Source organism: Anser brachyrhynchus (genome assembly GCF_964034855.1).
Source record: "Anser brachyrhynchus genome assembly, chromosome: 1".
Taxonomy (NCBI): Eukaryota; Metazoa; Chordata; class Aves; order Anseriformes; family Anatidae; genus Anser; species Anser brachyrhynchus.
Genome location: NC_137694.1, coordinates 101,321,342 through 101,339,811, shown reverse-complemented (window position 1 = coordinate 101,339,811; position 18,470 = coordinate 101,321,342). Strand labels below are relative to the sequence as shown.

At 40.5% G+C, this 18,470-nt stretch overlaps 2 protein-coding genes across 3 annotated transcripts in view; one reads left to right on the top strand and one right to left on the bottom strand.

Moving 5' to 3' along the window:
• The window catches only part of LOC308188170 (uncharacterized protein), a 39,168-nt gene that overhangs the window by 3,183 nt on the left and 17,515 nt on the right, over window positions 1-18,470 (bottom strand). The window contains exon 4 of one of the 2 annotated variants that reach the window (XM_080576931.1): window positions 3,794-3,838. In XM_080576931.1, coding sequence (XP_080433057.1) covers window positions 3,794-3,838 — 45 coding nt within the window. Of the gene's footprint in view, window positions 1-2,645; window positions 3,839-18,470 lie in introns of those variants that run through there. The other variant, XR_013945207.1, reaches the window with a different exon arrangement.
• The window catches only part of GDAP2 (ganglioside induced differentiation associated protein 2), a 23,777-nt gene extending 5,307 nt beyond the window's left edge, over window positions 1-18,470 (top strand). The window contains exons 4-14 of the mRNA XM_080576930.1: window positions 2,485-2,638; window positions 4,193-4,281; window positions 6,632-6,708; window positions 9,074-9,233; window positions 10,918-11,068; window positions 11,971-12,047; window positions 13,459-13,535; window positions 14,088-14,227; window positions 15,180-15,234; window positions 16,681-16,824; window positions 17,717-18,470. Coding sequence (XP_080433056.1) covers window positions 2,485-2,638; window positions 4,193-4,281; window positions 6,632-6,708; window positions 9,074-9,233; window positions 10,918-11,068; window positions 11,971-12,047; window positions 13,459-13,535; window positions 14,088-14,227; window positions 15,180-15,234; window positions 16,681-16,824; window positions 17,717-17,764 — 1,172 coding nt within the window. The 3' untranslated portion in view covers window positions 17,765-18,470. The remainder of the gene's footprint in view (window positions 1-2,484; window positions 2,639-4,192; window positions 4,282-6,631; window positions 6,709-9,073; window positions 9,234-10,917; window positions 11,069-11,970; window positions 12,048-13,458; window positions 13,536-14,087; window positions 14,228-15,179; window positions 15,235-16,680; window positions 16,825-17,716) is intronic.

Below are 18,470 nucleotides of genomic sequence, written 5' to 3'. Positions count from 1 at the left end.
TCAACTTCAGTTCCAGTTTTGCCACAGACCTTCACCTTGTACAAGTTGCTGTACTAGACCATCTGACTCTGTGTCTTAAAATGGGAATAATACTTGCTGCTTAATTTAGTTTTGCAAATTTTGTAGAGATCTTTACACAGAAGGCATTGGGAAGTACAAAGTGTGATGCACGTGTAGTTAGAAATTACTGATTATGCATGTGATTGTCTGAATTTATTAGGTTCCCTACTGAGTTCACAGTTATACCTCAGTCAAACTCTCTTAATTGTTTTCCACAAGAGAAAATACTTCGGATAATTTTTATTACAGGTCTTTGCTTGCTCTTTTGAGTTTGTGTGACTTTATTGTTCCTCCTTGATCCATTCAGATCACAGAATCATAGATGGTTTGACTTGGAAGAAACCTTAAAGCTCATCCAGTTCCAACCCCCCTGCCATGAGCAGGGAAACTTTCCTCTAATCCAGGTTGCTCCAAGCCCCATCCAACCTAGCCTTGAACACCTCCAGGGATGGGGCATCCACAGCTTCTCTGGGCAACTGGTTCCGGGGCCTCACCACACGCACAGTAAAGAATTTCTTCCTTATATCTAATCTAAATCTACCCTCTTTTAGTTTAAAGCCATTCCCCGTTGTCCTATCACTACACCCCCTGACAAAGAGTCCCTCTCCAGCATTCCTGTAGGCCCGCTTTAGGTACTGGAAGGCTGCCATAAAGTCTCCAGGGAGCCTTCTCTTCTCCAGGGTGAACAAGCCCAGCTCTCTCAGCCGGTCTTCATAGGAGAAAATAATAGCTGGATATCTGATATATTAAATGTTTTGGCATTTGCTTCTCATTTTCCTATCTTTAGCTTACCTAGATATGTTCTTTGGAGTTGAGGCATTTTAGAGCATGTACAGTAGTTCAATCTGTATGCTTAGTTTTAGTATGCCGTTGTGTTCTTTCTGCTTAATTCAGAATAAACAAGGTCGACTTCTATAGAAAATAACGTGATTTGTGGGATCAAAAAGTTTACAAGGTGTTGGCTTAAAGGCAATATGTTGATGCCGTTAAAATGGCATGCCTTAAGTCTTGAGTAAGATTCTCAACCTGGAATATTTCCTGCCATAAAATATGCTTTCATGCATGCTGTGTAACAGCCTGTCTGAGCACCACAACAAATTCAGTGGAGTAGGAGAGAAAGTGAACATTTCTATTCAGTGTGAAGGTTCATAATCAACTTGAACCAAGCTGCAGCAGTGCTGCTGCCAGAAGGGTGGTCCCAGCCACTTGTTCACATAGCATTTCTTTTCATGGGCAATAGCAACCTATAAGATCAGGTTGAAAGCTGATCTGGTGAAAAGATTAGTTTTCAGCTAGATTAGAAAGCTTAAGTGGCTCTCTGCAGCTGTACAAGCAGAAGGAAGAAGATGAGAAATACTACTCCTTGAGGGCTGGGAAAGAGAGAGACTAAAAGTACTTCTTCAGTTGTTCAGAACTGCAGTGGACTTGATTTCTTGTGAAATGATTTAGGTGAAGAAGGGGAGCGTTAGCAGACTTTTTTTCCAGGTACCTTTCCTGAAGAAAAAACAGACTTCAAACACAATAGCTGTTGTTGGATTACTTTTTTTTAAATCCAAAATATATTGACAAATAGAAGGCAGTAGGGAGGCTTACAGATGTCGCAGAGGGTTCTGACAAAATGCAAAAAACTTGCAAAGAAATGCAGAAATTAAATAGGAGTAACTTGCAGGGGAGAGCCAAAGAACAGTGCTAATCAAAGTGAGTTAAAGACTATGCTAGCATGCAGTAAATGATCCTAGAGTATGTAACTGGAGGGTGCTGGGAATGGAACAATTCAATGTGGTGTTCAAACTTCATTGCCTTCGGACTAGACATCTGGTCTGTCAAGAAAGGTATAATCTCCTTGAAAATTATACTTATGCCTTACGGACGCTGAGAAATTTGCAAAACAATGAATGTTACTTTGCTCTGGGAGTGTAGGTGAAACATGTGCTCAGTCTTTTTATTTCATATAAGTTTGCCAGCAATTGGTGAGTTTGATTAAGGAGCTTTGCAGTCCTTTTATCCAGAAAGCAGTTTCCCAAAACCAAGCTGTTAAATTCAGAAGGACTTTTTATTGGTGGTTGTATATCATATTGGTATATCAGTGTTCTGCATGTTGTTAATACATTTCTCCCTTTGGCTCTGTCTGTAACATAGTAAGCACTGCAATTAAGACAGCATCTCTTAACAATTTATGGTTTGTCTTCGTCTGTGTAGTTTTTAAAATTGAGAGGAATTAGCACAGCCTTCACCTCTTCAACATGACTAGGTGGTATTAAGCAGTTGCTATGAGAGAGAAAGTGCTATCCTTAATATTTGATACCTAAAATACTGACTTTTATGGATGAAGTGAAATTAACTGACTCAATAGGAAGTCGAGGTCTTGAATATTTTTGACCCTATGGCATTTGTGCAAATCCTGGTGTTTATTTTTTTTTTCAGGGTGCAGGACAGGGGAGGCTAAACTCACCAAAGGATTTAATTTGGCTGCACGCTTCATCATTCACACAGTTGGACCCAAATACAAGAGCCGGTATCGCACAGCAGCTGAGAGTTCTCTGTACAGCTGTTACCGCAATGTCCTGCAGCTCGCAAAGTAAGCATCCAGCGATTTACGTAAGGCTTGCATGGCACATCCGTTCTCCTACAGGAGGCCGAATGGCTGTGAATATCTTCTCACATCAATTGGATTTGGATCAGAACATAAGAATGTTGCTGTATTTACAGTATACCTCATGTTTTCCGATCTGTGTTGAGGTTTAAATAAAATGTGGTGGGAGATCTGAGCAAGTCTTGAAACAGCGTAGCTAGAGCTGTGCAGCATTCAGACATTCTGAGAAGCATCGTTAATAATTCTGCCAGACTCCATGCTGCAAAAATCTTTAAAAGAGCTTGGTCAAGCAGCAGTTTCATGTGTCTCTATACAGCCACACGGACCTACCCAGCCAGATCAGACTGCTGTATCAGTTCATATATTTGGCTTCTCAGCCCTCATACAGTAGCCACAATTCTGAGTCAGGGTGCAAGGTTATTTCTAAATCAACAGTTACTGCAGATGGGTCTGTAGTTTTTCCTCTTTCATCCGTAGTGTCTTCTACTTCCTCTTAGCTAACATTTTTTTCATCTTTATGGTTTCTGTTTTTCTGTGTTCTTTCCTGAATTCTGTTCTCCCATGAGGGCTGTTGTAATAGTAGTCAGCAAAAAATAGTTGAACAAGAGCAGTGTCAGAAAACTTACTTCACAATTACACAGGGTAGGGAAGATAATTCTTTCAAGTCTGATCTCTGTGTTGTAGTGCAGTAGTAACTGTTTCACAATCCAGATTATAGCTAAGTCTTCTAGTATATACCAGTTCTTGGTTTCTGTTTTTGTTTTCTGCCTCAGAAGTGGCAAAGTCAGGTCTGGATTGGAACCTCAAATAATGAAAGAAAAGTTGGTAATTCTGCTTGCTGATTTATGAGTGGCTTTTAGTCCTCCTATTCTCTAGAGTGATTTTTGACACCTGTGAAATTACTGTCTACCAGCTCTGAGCTTGTTCAAACTCCTTTGACTATTGGCACCACCTTTACTTTACTTTTCTAATAATGTGGCATGCTCCTGTTCTTACTGTATATATCTGTATATATACTGTATATATCACTCCTTGCCAGTGGCTGTCTAATCGTACATAGGATCAAGTAAGCCACTTCAGTCAGTGTCTGGACCAGTGACAAAACAAATGGCAGGACAAGTGAAGGAACAAAATACTTACAATAAAGAGCACCTTTTCTTCCCCTCCTTTCCCATGTTGGCAATCCTATACAGGAAGGAAAGTATTTTGGAAGGATTACAGGGAGCTCGAGGTAAGAATTTCATTCAGGATATGAGAAATTGCAGAAAGAAGGTAGCTGAGGTAGAAGGAGAAAACTGAGAACAAACACAAGAAAAAAACAACATGAAATCATTAATGGTTCTTTCCTTCCCTGCTTAGTAATAGTACGCATGCATCTTGCCAGGAAAGCGTCATTCTGCACAAACCTGAAAGAGGGTTACTGCTTACACAGAAGCAGGAGAAAAGTACTGGTGTTACCTGCTGTACTGGCAAAAGTTTGTTCCCACCTGACCTCAAGTTATGTTTCTGTTCATTTACTTCTCTATTTCTGGATTTCAGGGAACAGGCAATGTGCTCTGTAGGATTTTGTGTCATTAACTCTCTGAAAAGATGCTACCCCTTGGAGGATGCAACCCACATAGCACTGCGTAAGTTTATGTTGGAAAGTGGAGTAAACTGGATGGCAATATTCAACAGATTGCTTACCTCTGACAGACTGCTATTGATATGGGGAAACTTTTTTTTAGGGGGCTGTAATGTGTTACAGGAGGCCATAAAGAGGCAGGCTTTGAATGGGTGAATAGGAAATGGAGGATAAAAACAAATGACCTTTCTCTGAGAGGTCATCAGTAAGCATCCATGGGTTGGATGCTGTCTTGGAACTTAGTGTTTGATACATTTTTAAGTGATATGGAAAAGATACTGAAGAGTGAGGTGAGAGTTTGTTGATAATACAAAACTGTTCAGGATAATGAGGATGAGGCCTTAATTGTGAATAACTGTAGATAGACCTCAAGCAACAGAGTGAATTTCATCTGCTATTTCAGTGTTGTCAGCATATCCAAATGTAAAGTGATATTCTTGCCCCACTGCCCCACCCCTATATGGTTCTGCCTTCACATGCAAAATAATGGGCTAGTGCTAGGAAGCACGACCTTGAGATTATAATGGTTCCGTGAAAACAACAGCTCAACAGAGTTCGAAGGAGCAAGCTAAATAAGACTGAACAAAATGAAGAATGTTATGCTGTAAACCTGTAGATTGTCAACCCCTCAAGTTGCACATCCAAGGAAAAACTAGAAGTTCAGAGAAAGTCAACAAGAACAGGCAAAGGCAAGGAACAGCTAAGTAGGCTAAAGTCTTCTTTAAACTGCAATACGTTGAACTTGAAAGGCGTGTGATAGATGTCTGTAAAATCATGAGAGGCATGGAAATGGTGAATAGCAATCAGCTGTTCACTGCCTTCCAAGCTAAGAACTAAAGGAACTATCAAACAATGCAAGTATGATGCAGGTTCAGAAAAAAAAAAATGGTTCTTATAATTCCATCACTTGTTGAATGGAACTTACTGCAAAAATGGTATTGTAGATGATAAATTTTTGGGTTTGTTTGGGTGCAAGAGGAAACTATATCAAAGAAAAAAATGAAGGTTACTGGAAACAAACCAAAAAAACTTCCTGGGTTGAAAAGACATAAAGAATGGAAACATGCACAGAGAAGAATATTATGTGTTTGCCTTGTTTTTTTCCTTTTCCTCTTAACTTTTCATTCTCATTGTCCTGCTCTTCCTGTCTGCTTTCCACCACCACCCATTCCCTGGACCTCCCTGTATGATACTCCTACACAATAGGAATGTTGTTGCAGGTGGAACGATAGGCTTTTCCTCTTGCTGTGCAAGCTGACTGGAGAAATCTCACCCTTTGCTTAGCAGAAGTGCTGGCACTTGAAGAAACCAATTTGTCTGTTTCTCTGGTTTCTCTGCCACCTGCCTGAGTAAGACTTCTGAAAATACCTGCTCACACAGGTTCAGAAAAATGCTTGCTGTGGAACTGCAGATCTGTGTTTGTCCTATAAAGTAGTGTTGCGGGTCAACCCAGTTACACGTGAATTTCTGTACAGGAAGTTTTTGAAAAGAGATTTTTTTTCTATTGACCAGTTGTTACTTCTTTCCTTTATTGCTTTGTTGTTGTCTGTGTAGGGCTATATGCTACTTGATAAAAATGTTGCTAGGCCAATGTATTTGTTTGGACATTTTCTCTCTTAGCAATCTTGATAGAAAAGCACTTGAAGACCCTGACACCTGTCAAGATTACAGATGAGGGCCTTGAGCTGCAATATAAGGACATATCTGACTGGGAGTTTAGTTACAAAGCATTTCTCCCTAAACTGCAAATGCTCAGGAACTTGACAGTGTTCTTGGATTATGCTACAGTTTTGTGGAGTCCAAAAATTAGTAGAGGGAATAAATTCTCTCATGACTTACATTTATGATTTCTATATGCTGCTTTTGCATAGCTGACCGTTGAGTTTTTGTGTGGCTAACCCTGCCTTATGCCAGCTTCTGCTACGGCTTGCTTATCAAGTTGCTTTCCTGATAATTGGGGGAACTGCAACTTGTTCTAGGAATATCCATTTTTGACAACTTGCAGAGACTTGGTAAAGGAGGGCTTTGGTTTGTTTTTTCACAAGGCACTAAGATCACATTCCATAAATTGAGGTGTGCCTAGTAAGCTAAAATCACAGAGAGACTTCTTCATTTTTTATCCATCTGTAAAGAGAGAAGCAGGAGAGAATGGAGATGGAATTTCCAGTATGCCTGAGAACCCATTTTATGTTAAACCACCACTTAATCCATGCTTGTGTACTGCCTGTGGAGCTATTTTGTACAGGGAGAGGGATGTCTTTCTCTGTTCTGCACTCGGTTGATTTCTATGCTTGTAGTCGTGTGTAAATTTCTTCTCCTATTTTGCTAACTACATTTACTCTTCTTCCTTGCAGGCACAGTTAGAAGGTTCCTGGAGATTCACGGGGAGACTCTGGAGAAGGTTGTGTTTGCAGTCTCTGAGCTCGAAGAGGTATCTCTTTGATGTTCCTTCTATCAAAAGTCATGGACGTGTTTGATCTCAGCAGCAGTATTAACCCCTGCACTGTAGACTGGGACTCGGATTCTCCCTAACGAATCATCTTGTCTCACTTAGACTTTTGGTTGCACAGCTTATTTCTGTCTCTTATCAGCACAGTATCTTTTCCAGTACTTTTTCCCAGTACACTTTGAGCAGTCACCAGAGATTTGTTTACAGTCTTTCCATTTCTGGCTTCCATGTTCCTGAGCCGTAAACAGGAGTCAATGTTAGAGGTTAGAGCACACAGTTGTGCTGGATGCATTCTACCAGCTAGACACGAATTTCTCATGCAAGACTTGCTCTTTACACAAGGTTTGGTCTTCTTCTTTTAAAAGATTGCCCTGATTTCCATTCACATATGAAGACCTTAAACATTGCTTGCTGAAGTAACAAGCTTGATGTTTAATGATTTGTTTTCAGATAAGTGCTAACAGTTTCAGTCCTGTTTTAGACTGGAATAGAGTTAATTTTCTTCCTAGTAGCTGTTACGGTTCTGTGTTTTGGATTTAGGGTGGGAATAATGCTGATAATGCACCCATATTCTAGTTGTTGCAGAGCAGTGCTTGCACTGAGTCAAGGACTTTTCAGCTTCTCATGCTGCCCTGCCAGCAAGGAGGCTTGGGGTGCACAAGAAGCTGGGAGGGGACAGAGCCAGGACAGCTGACTCAAACTGGTCAAAGGGATGTCCCATACTATATGGTGTTGTGCTCCCCGATAAAATGGGGGTGGGTGGTGTGCGCTGCTGCTCCAGGCATGGCTGGGTATCAGTCAGTGGATGGATGGTGAGAAACTGCATCGTGCACCACTTGGTTTGCATGTTCTTTTATCATTGTTATTATTTTTCTTTCCTTTCTTTCCTACTCCACTGTCTTTATCTCAACCCGTGAGTTTTTACTTCTTTTATTATTTTTTTTTTCTGATTCTCTCCCCCATTCCACTGAGGGGGAGTGAGCAGACATCTGTGTGGTGCTTAGCTGCCTGTCAGGTTAAACCACAACAGTCCTTTTGGCACCCAATATGGGGCACAAAGGGTTGAGATAATGACAGATCTGCCCAGAGCATGTTAAAACACAATTGTTATGAACACTGTACCAGTTTAATAGTTGCTGATCAATGGCATCGAACACAGTGCTCAAGGTGTACACATGAGACATGTAAAGGACTGTTGTGGTTTAACCCAGCAGGCAGCTAAGCACCAGACAGCCATTCACTCACTCCTCCCCTGCCCCTAGTGACATGGAGGCATGGGGGGGATGGAGGGGAGAAAGGTAAAATGTCGTGGGTTGAGATGCAGACAGCTTAATAGGACAGAAAAGGAAGAGAAAATGATGATAAAAATACACAAAGCCAAGCGATGCACAATGCAATTGCTCAACACTAGCTGGTGGATGCCCAGCCAGACCCTGAGCAGCAGCCCTACTCCCCCAGCCAACTCCTCTCAGTTTTATTGTTGAGCACAATGCTATGTGCTAAGGGATATCCCTTTGGTCAGCTGGGCTCAGCTGCTCTGGTTTTGCCCCCTCCTAGCTCCTTGTGCACCCCCAGCCTCCTCACTGGCAGGGCAGCAGGAGGAGCTGAAAAGTCCTTGACTCAGTGCAAGCACTGCTCTGCAACAATTAAAACATCAGTGTGTTATCAACACTGTTCTCATCCTAAATCCAAAACATGGCACCATACCAGCTACTAGGAAGAAAAATTATTTTATCCTAGCCAAAACTTGGACAACATCTCTTACATATCGGACTTAATAATAGCTGCTCCTGTGCAGAATACACACACAGTTCAGATTCTCTCACATCTGGACGACAAAAGGAAATTACTTAATAGGGGTTCTAAAACTGCTAATCTGTTGGAGGGAACAAGTGGTGAAGTATTACAATGTTGATTTTCACTGTTTTCCTACATGTGGGGAGGGTTTCTCTTGGTTGTTTCTTGTTTATTCTTTTTCCAGTCAGATCACTCAAGGTGATCTGTGTAGTGATCCGTTTTAATCTAAGCAACCTTTGCTGAAGTTTGTCATCTACATGTATTGTAACTTCATTATAAGGCCGAAGTATCTTCAGTCCACCTGAGTTCATGCATTTTAAAGCAGAATCTTCTCTGGGTTACTTGCCAGTGTGGCACCAAAAAAAAAAAAAAGTTAACCTTGATAAAGGCTATCTGCTTTTATTGCCAAATAGCAGCCCAATGTAAGCCATCAAGGAAAGTAGCACTTTGCCTCCAAACCTCAGAGAAGATACCTGCTACAAGGGTAGGTGTTACGTATCTGAAGAGCAAGGATGCGTGATAGACCTTCACGCATTTTTCTTATTTATAGGCCACTTACCAGAAGTTGCTGCCTCTGTATTTTCCAAGATCATTGGAAGAAGAGATACAATCCTTGCCTTACCTCCCTGCAGATATTGGTAATGCGGAAGGGGAGCCTGTAGTACCAGAGCGGCAGATCAGAATTACTGAGAAGCCAGGTGTTCCAGATGGTGAGTTCTTAACTCAATTTTGGAATAAGGATCTCTTTGTGAAAGTAAGCAAAAAACAGAAAAAAATACACGGTGAGCAAAGAGTTATCTTGGGTGAGGTGGTGTGGGAAGGCAGGCTGTAATGAAAAGAATTGTCAAGTTGCCTCATTAGCTTTGTGTGTTTGACAGCAGTAACTTCTGCTTTCTGTCTCGACGTGGAGAGTGGTTAGAGGATGTGGTAAAGCCGTTGTTCTGTCTTTTTATTTTTTGGGGGGAGGGTGAGGGAGTTCATTCCCTTAGCAAATTTTCTCCTGAGCTGATTAGGAACTTCTTTTCCCATTCAGAATCATACCAGCGCTTGACTGAAAAAGGTATTATTGTTACTGGACTGTCATAGGTTACATATTAAAATGTTGTTTCTAGCCAGGTCAGATCCTGTTGATCCAGTACATTTATCAAACTAGTAGGTGCTTAATGAAAATTAGCAGAAACTCCCCTAAAGGGAGTAGAGGAACTCCCCTAAAAAGTAGAGGAACTAGATCAATCCAGAAATCAGTGTTTGGGAAATGGCTGTCAAAAGCTCAGTGAAAGAAGACAGATTATAAAGAGGTTGCCTAAGTTTTCAGGGTTGAAACGGTGAGAGGTGGATGGCAAAACAATACAGCGTGTAAATGGGCATAGATGGTACATTCTGCCTTCTTCATTAAGCAGTCCTGTGAAAAGTTTGCACTTCAAGCCAGGCCTTAAAGCATCAAAAACAGAGAATCTGGAATGGTTTGCAAAGGTTTTCTGCTTTTGCATGACTGGTAGCGATAAGGCTGAATATGCAACAAAGATGCATACAATTTTCTTGTTCATGGTGTGATATATGATGTCCCAACTCTTGCTGTTCAGACTACTCTCTTTTTTTTTTCTTTTCCCTGCCTAAACCTCTGGCTAGAGTAGTATAGAGTGGCTGATCAGTGTGAGGCGCTTAGCCACTGGCTAACAGTTTCTGAAATATTGGGGTTTGCATATATAGGAGCAAATGTGTGTAGTGGAATCCTACACTCTTGTTCCATTGTTGCTATAGCATTTCATACTAAAGTTGGGAAACTCAATTCCTATCATCCAAATTGCCCAAAGATGCAGTACCAGAAGCCTTGACAATATTCCTTGATGGTAAAAAGTTCAGTGAAGCATTCTGTTATGGTTGCCAGCAAGTAAGCCTGTGCTCTCTATACTTCATTGCACAGCCGTGTAGTAGATACCCAAACTCAGGTTATCACTCTTCTACAGCATCTGTTTCAGCAGAGTCAACGTAAAAGGAAGAAGTGAGCCCTTTCTACAGTACAGTTTTCAAGCTGAATAAAACTGCAGCACATGTCCCTCTGCATGCTAACTTTTCCTCTTACAACAACTAGGACAATTGGAAACCCCAAGTCACTCTCTCCAGACCTTATTGTGGAATCCACCTGGGAGAATTAACCATTTTCTGTGTGTTACAAGGTGATAACTAGGACTTGCCCAGTTATTTTCCAGACAAACCAACACTTTAAGAGAGTCTGTGTTTCTCAGTTGCATGCTATAATCATGGTACACTGTGGTTTTTGTGTGTGTAGCATGATGAATGAGTTGGCTCACAGAGATGTTTAGCAGTTCATCAGCAGCACTGCTGTTTCGTACACAGCTTGGACATTTTATGCTACCTTTGTTTCTACTGCAGATGCTTCAGATGAAGAGGGGTTGGAGGCAGACTTGTCTTTCATTGGTTCCCATGCTTTTGCCCGCATGGAGGGAGATGTTGACAAACAGAGACGCCTCATCCTTCAGGGACAGTTGTCAGAGGCAGCACTGCAAAAACAGCATCAGAGGAAGTGAGAATTTCCTTGCCTGTATGAATATTTTGGGTTAGCTAGCAGTCCAGAGGGCCAACTCATGATGACTTTGTTATCTGTAAGGTCTGATGTCACCTTGAATCCCAGTGGTAGCTTCTCTAGCCTGAAGCAAATGGGCAGTAAAAGGGAAGCCATTGATGAATCCTCTAGCACGCCCAGTGCATCGGACCAGCTGGTTTATCCCTTTGCCACAAGGTGTCACTGTTTAATCATCACTTTCTGTGGTGGGGTCATACTGGCTTTTAGTACTGCCTGCTTGCTCCTCAGGCTCTGGGTAACTAACAAGTAGTTTTTTCTTTGTCTCAAAATAGAAAGATTTAAAAAAAATGGATGGTGACGCTTCTTCCCTTTTTTTTTTTTCTTTCTTTTTTGTCATTAGCCTTAATGTGTATAACCACTTTCCAAGAAGCCAGTCCTATGCTAGGGACTCTTTGAGGTGTGATATTTGCCTTGTTTACTCCAATGAGGCACTAAATTCTTCATCATTTAAGAAATAAAATACATATTTGATGCTGGTTGCTGAGTAGTAAGGTTCAACCTACAGACTTTTTTAAGAAATCTTCTGTTTTTTAAAAGCTGAGACGGAGGTGTTTCAATGGAAAAATCTTTGAGATGTTTTCAGCCCAAATGCAACGCCACCGATAGTTACTAGGTGGTGCATATTCAGTGCCCCAGTAAAAATCACTAGGGAAGTCACTGACACTTGTTTATTTTAACACTTCTTTATCAATTTGAAAGTAGCTCTATTGATCAGAAACCCACATTAAAGAGAGGTCGGTCATGAAGTGCTAGTTTTATCCTTCCTTCCCCATATACTTATTTAGGTGTCTAATGCTGACCCAAAGAGGATTAGATCTGACCAGATGTTTTTCACTTTCTAGTTATAATCGCTGGCTATGTCAAGCAAGAGCTGAAGACCTCTCTGATATTGCTTCCCTCAAAGCCTTGTACCAGACAGGTAAGTTCAGGGTACTGATGACTCTCGCTATGGTGATGACCCTGTCTTAAAGTAAAAATACAAAATAAAAATATGATATTTCCTTTGGAATTTGAGTACAATACATCATATCATCAAGTTAGAAACCTGGTCAGGAACTAGGCAGCACCTCTGTAGTAAATCTGGTATTTTCATGTTCTTTCTTGACTGACTTTGAAAGACTGTGTGGTAAGCTCCCCAACAGCTCCTCTTTAACAGTCTGAGGATATATGCATATTCTGAATTTGTCTGTAGAATGCAGCCATCAATAGTCTCAGAGGAAGAATGAACTTAGTGTGAATGGCAGTTTAAACAAAGAAAAAGTAATATTCTGTGGTTAGTTTAGCAACAGTAGCAGGGAGGTGCAGTTATGCTTTCTGATGTGCAAGAGCTTTCTTGCTAGCAACTTTAGATGTAAATCAGTACTGTTAGATTTAGCCAATGTATAAGAAGCTCTGTGTGAGAATTTGTTGTTCAGTCTGAATAACGTCCACCCTTTGGTTGCAAAGGAATTAATGTTGCTTTCAGGTGATTAGTGCAGAGAATAAGCAGTTACCAAAGCAACTGTTAATAGAGCTTTCCTGAAGAAAATGGCTTTCTTCCTTTACCCTCAGCTTGGGTTTGTGTTGCTCTCCTCTGTATCTCTCTCATAGGACTAGTGACATAGTACCACGAGAGGAACACCTTGCAACCTTGAGTTTGGTAGATAAGGAAACTAGGGAGAGAATCAACATCCAGATGAGTTTGGTGGGAGATACTGGCTGCTAGACCCTTGCAGCATGGGAACCAGAGGCAGGGAATATGTCCTTTTTCATTCCTTTTTCCTCTTTAGGTAATGCCACATTTGGAGGTAAAACTTGCCAGAGTCCCAAGTGGCTTGTTGCTGCTTTGCGCCATGACAGAAAGAGACAAGTGCTCAAGCTTTCAAAAGTATAGCTGTATTTATGTAGCTCATGGTTCTGCAGAGAGAGTCTGTTCAGCACTTTGGTCTTCTGAAAATCCAGACACTTACAATGATTTTTGTGCAAATATCAAGACTGCGTGATACCTTCTACTCTGAAACTTAAATATTAGATTATTTTGTTTTAGACAAGGCATGCGATAGACTTACTTCTTGAAATTTAGGTAAATGTAGAATACACAGTCAATGTAACATAACAGTCCTTGAAACTTAAGTTTCTAGGATGTGATGCTACCTTCTTTTCTGGACCAGAATAGCCACTGGCATAGTAAATAGCTCTAGCATATTTCCTCCATTTTTGAGATGGAAACCAGAAGCATTGCAAAAATCCTGACTTGGTTCTCCCTGGTTCTCCCTAGTTTAAAAAGGACCAATTCTGAAACCTGACATGACTGGGAGGAGTTCTGAGTCATATTTTTCTTTCTCTTGTAGGTGTGGATAACTTTGGTCGCACAGTAATGGTAGTGGTTGGAAGGAATATCCCTGTAACATTGATAGACATGGAAAAGGTAAGACTTTGCAATACTAGTGTTGTGTAGGTTGAATGTGAATGTTCAGGTTGTGAAAGTCAGATTATAAGAGTACTTTAGTGTTAATTCTAAAACTGTTATCTGTAGAAGACTTAAGAGATTAAATAAAAAATATTTTCATAGACAGATCAAAACTTATTCCCCTGCATGCTTTGTATGTCTTGGGGTGGCTTTTCCGGAGGAGGAACTGGACTGTTTTCAGAGAAAATCGTTGGTTTTCTTCTCAGAAAGTAAGACTTGCTCTTCTTCTGTAACTGGAAGATATGGAAAGTGAAATGTAACAAGTTAAATGAGTTTTTCATGTAAACAGCAAAACTTTCTCTGTGAAGTCAGTTAGACAAAAAAAGACATCCAAGTGATTACAGTCAAGTTCAAGACTTGGAGTGTTCACCTTGCTTTTGTAGCTCAAACAGAATGCCACCCAGCTTCATGATTCCTGATATTTGAATGAATTGAAGAAAGCATGTTAAAATATAATGCAACTGTGAAAGAGTTCTTTGCATATATAAATTTCACTTCTTTCCATCTCAGGCTCTTCTGTATTTCATCCACGTCATGGATCATATTGCAGTGAAGGAATATGTCCTAGTGTATTTCCATACACTCACAAATGATTACAATCAACTAGACTCTAATTTCTTGAAGAAACTCTATGATGTTGTTGATGCCAAGTGAGTGTCAATAGGAGAAGAACCCCTCTGTGCTGTGCAAATGTTTGTCATTCCTTTTATCCGGTTTCCCATTTATTCATTGTGCTAGGACAAAGACCTAAGTAAGTAACAAAGGCAAAAAGAAGTGAAATCTGTCATCTTTCCTACTCATAGAATCATAGAATGGTTTGGGTTGGAAGGGACCTTAAAGCTCATCCAGTTCCACTCCCCCTGCCATGGGCAGGGACACCTACCACTAGATCAGGTTGCTCCAAGCTCCATCCAACCTGGCCTTTGAACACTTCCAGGGATGGGACATCCACAGCTTCTCTTGGCAACCTGTTCCAGTGCCTCACCACCCTCATAGGAAAGAATTTCTTCCAAATACCTAATCTAAATCTGTCCAATTTTAGTTTAAAGCCATTCCCTTGTCTATTACTGCACTTCCTGATAGTCCTTCCCCAGCTTTCCTGTAGGTACTTTAGGTACTGGAGGGCCACTGTACAGTCTCCACAAAGCCTTCTCTTCTCCAAAAACTACTCTCTACTCAAAACCATCTACGAAATCAGGAAGTGTTGTCCTCTGCAGTCTCCCTTTTGTTAGCTGTTAGAGAAACATACTGGGTGTATGGTCTGACTGTCCAGATGTAGAGCTTCTGGAACCTGATGTTGTGAGAGGTCTGTTGCTGGTTGTGACGGAAGAGGCTTGGGTAACCCTGGCAGTCTTAAGTTGTCTATAATATTCACTGTCCACATAAAAGATGGCAGGCTATATCTTTGCCAGAAAGATAATCATTCTGCTATTTTTTTCTCTTTACATTTACTCTCCTGGTATCTGCCCTTATATGAGATCTAGCTTTGTAAAATTGCATCACAGGCAGTTAAAGAAAATGATCTATATTTTGACAGTTCTGTTGTCTAGGTAAGCTTGATTAGAAGTCACTTTTAAGAGTTTTTTTCTTTCTTTAAATCAGGTACAAGAGGAATTTGAAGGCACTGTATTTTGTCCATCCAACATTTCGTTCAAAGGTGAGGTATATAGTAGAAAAGAAAAGAAAAGAAAAGAAAAGAAAAGAAAAGAAAAGAAAAGAAAAGAAAAGAAAAGAAAAGAAAAGAAAAGAAAAGAAAAGAAAAGAACATTTTGGGTGTTGGCATATAAACATGCAATCTTTCTTTCTCATTGCCCTGCTCAGCCAGAGCTTTACTTTCCAGAACTTTCAGAGCAACACTGTATCTGACTCAGTCTCCTCCTCTGGAGGATGACTAAGTCATCCTTGTCTCTGATTATATGGAGTTTAGATTGATGCTCTTTTCCTGACCACTGTTACTCTTCTGTATGGTCTCCCAGCTTGGAATGTCTCAAGAATTTCTTCATCCAGTAGCAACATCCTTTCAGCCAGGTTTCTATGTGCATTTCAGTAACTTTTGTGTAACGATATTAATATCTGAAGCTGGAAAAAAAATGAATTCTTTCCCTCCCAGCTACCATGTTAATATATAGTCTGTCAGCAAAAGGTATTTTACTTGATTTTTACTTTCCAGAAGTTCAGCTTCTATTAGCAGAAACCCAACTGAATTTTATCCAAAGTTTGGAAAAATTCAGTGACCTGCGTGCCACCTATCATGGGCCCTTGACCCTCCCCTCCCCAATATGAGCATATGTGACCTGCAGAACAGCAGCCTCTGCTTCTTGGAAGTTTTTTTCCTTTCCCTTCATTCTATCAGCCTAGATAAGAAATAAGTAATATAGTGCTCAATTTTGGAGAAGGTGGGTTTAAAAGCTTTAAAAGTTTGCACCATCAATCTAAACAGCAGTATTTAACAGCTTTCCAAGGTATGGATGGTGTCTTACTGGCCTTTGCAAAACAAAAATTACTTATCCCATTTACACTCAAACACAGAGGTACATGTACTTCCAGTAAAATCGTGTAGAATAAGTTGATAAGACTTTGTTATTTAAGGAATGTGATAAAATAGAAGGGGACACACTTGCTTTCCACCAACCCAAAGCAGAGAGGAGTTTTCAGCAGAACTGTTGGAAGTCTCTTTCCCTAGAACTGCTCTTTTCTTTGAAAATTTAAAGGCAAGGGGTTGAAATTGCTTCTGTCAGTTATCAAGTCAGATAGATCATATTCTGAGCTGGCTAAACCTGAAGTGAAAACATGTTGCTACGTAGACTTTTTTTGTTTTTTAAGACAAAAGTAGCAGAATAGCTGTCACTATTCTACAGTAGAAAGAGGGGACCTTAAACTGGCAGCTGGGGAGGAGAAGAAGCTAGCATGGAGTCAGATGCGCTAGCTTTAAAGCTCTAAAGCTTGCTAGCACTCATTGGTGTGTACTTCCTGACCTCGTTGTGTTATTGCAATGGTATCAATGCTTCAAGTGTAATTCAAGCCTGATTTGGAATATTATGTTCAACTTGAAGGTTTTGAAACAACACCATCTTAATTAGTTTTTGTTGGGGTTTATTTTCAGGTCTCGGCATGGTTTTTCACAACCTTTACAGTCTCAGGGCTAAAGGACAAAATCCACTATGTGGAAAGCCTTCAGCAGTTATTCACAGCCATACCCCCAGAACAGATTGATCTTCCCCCTTTTGTCCTTGAGTATGATGCCAGGGTAAGTGATTTCATGCGGCAAGTATCTGTGTTCCCAAGTGTAGTTATTGTGTATCTCCCATTCTGCTCTGCAAAACCTGTAAAGGGGTTGACCTCCGTGTATTAAGAATGTGGAGAAGAAAGAGGGGAGACTTCCTAGAGAGTCTAGTTTTTCTTCTGTGACTAACAATTTTCTTAGATTTTTTTTTCAATATTTGTCCAAGGAGGGGACAAGAAGCAGACTCCATTCTCAGTAGTGCAGCCTCCTATGTGCATAGGAGGCAGACTAGCTTTCTTCAGCCAAGAACTGTAAGATAACATGCTAAGAGCCTGTGCAGAAGATAAAATTCATGTCATATATGTGCTGTATACTTTACACCTACTGAAAAAAAAAGCTGTCTTGTCTTTTCCTTTCTCACATATCAAGGAAAAAAAAGGCAACAGAAAATGGAACTGTAGTAGGATGCCTTGCCATTCATCGTGTGGGTTCATCCTCCTCTCAGGTCTCTATACAAATGGTGGAATGCATATGGCTTGCACCATTCAAATCAAGCAAATGAAGATGTACTCTTAACTACAAAGTAGCAGACAAAGCTGCATGTCTGCGTAGGCAACTTCGTCTTGAAGGGAATGACTGGCTATCCTAGCATTTGCGGTTTCCTTGCATCACGGTTTTAGCTGAATTTTAACCTGTATTTTGTGTTTAAAACAAAGGCAAAAACAGGGCCTTTTTTTGCCTGTTTTTTGCCTGATTACCAGTACAGCCCTGTTCTGGCTGAATTGTGGTGGTCACTGTGTTCATGGAAAAAGTAGTTAGGAGTACCTATTTACATCTGCTTCTGTATTATCATCCATTGTACCAAGGTGTGTTGGAGAAGGCTTTTATTCAACTATTTATTCTGTTCTCATTGCAGGAAAATGGGCCTTACTATTCCTCTTATCCTCCATCCCCAGACTTGTGATCTGCAGTCCTGCAATGCTGCTGGTTTCCCATGGATTCAATGACCTGATGTCTGCCAAAACCTGTACATTTGCCCATGTACAGAATTCAGAGAGAGGGTTTTCCTCCCCCAGCTCTGGTATTTTTTTACTGATGAGATATTTTCAAGCACTCAAGCAATCAGAGAACTTTATGCCACTGTGAACTGTACAACTATTTCAAATATATTTATCCAATGGAGAAGTTGATTTCAGGATCACTAGGTACATTTTATTTTCTTCTTTTTTGAAGCAGTTACATTTATTCCTGAACAGATGTTCTCTCTTCAGGGAAGTCCATCCAAAGCACCTGATCATATTTGTAACTATTATAATTTTCCACATCCATTTGCAATACCTGTTTTTGACTGGTTTGTACAAATACTGTGCAGTACCAGCCTGACATGTTGCTCATCATATGGTTGCTGTGCTTCACATCTGGTTACTTTCCCTTTCTGTTAGTGCTGATTACTCTGGTCTTGTCCCAGCAAAAGTACCTGGAATTGGGAATACCATGTCTGCAGGCTGAAGAAAGCACTACAGCCAAGCAAAGATTACTGCAACACTTAATATGATAAATGCTGGGTGACATAGGAGCCTGATACAGTCCCTGCCAGTTTTCATTGGATGATGTGACATGTCAGGATGCCACTACCCTCCCAGTAAGAATAAAGTTGAAAAGCATTTAAA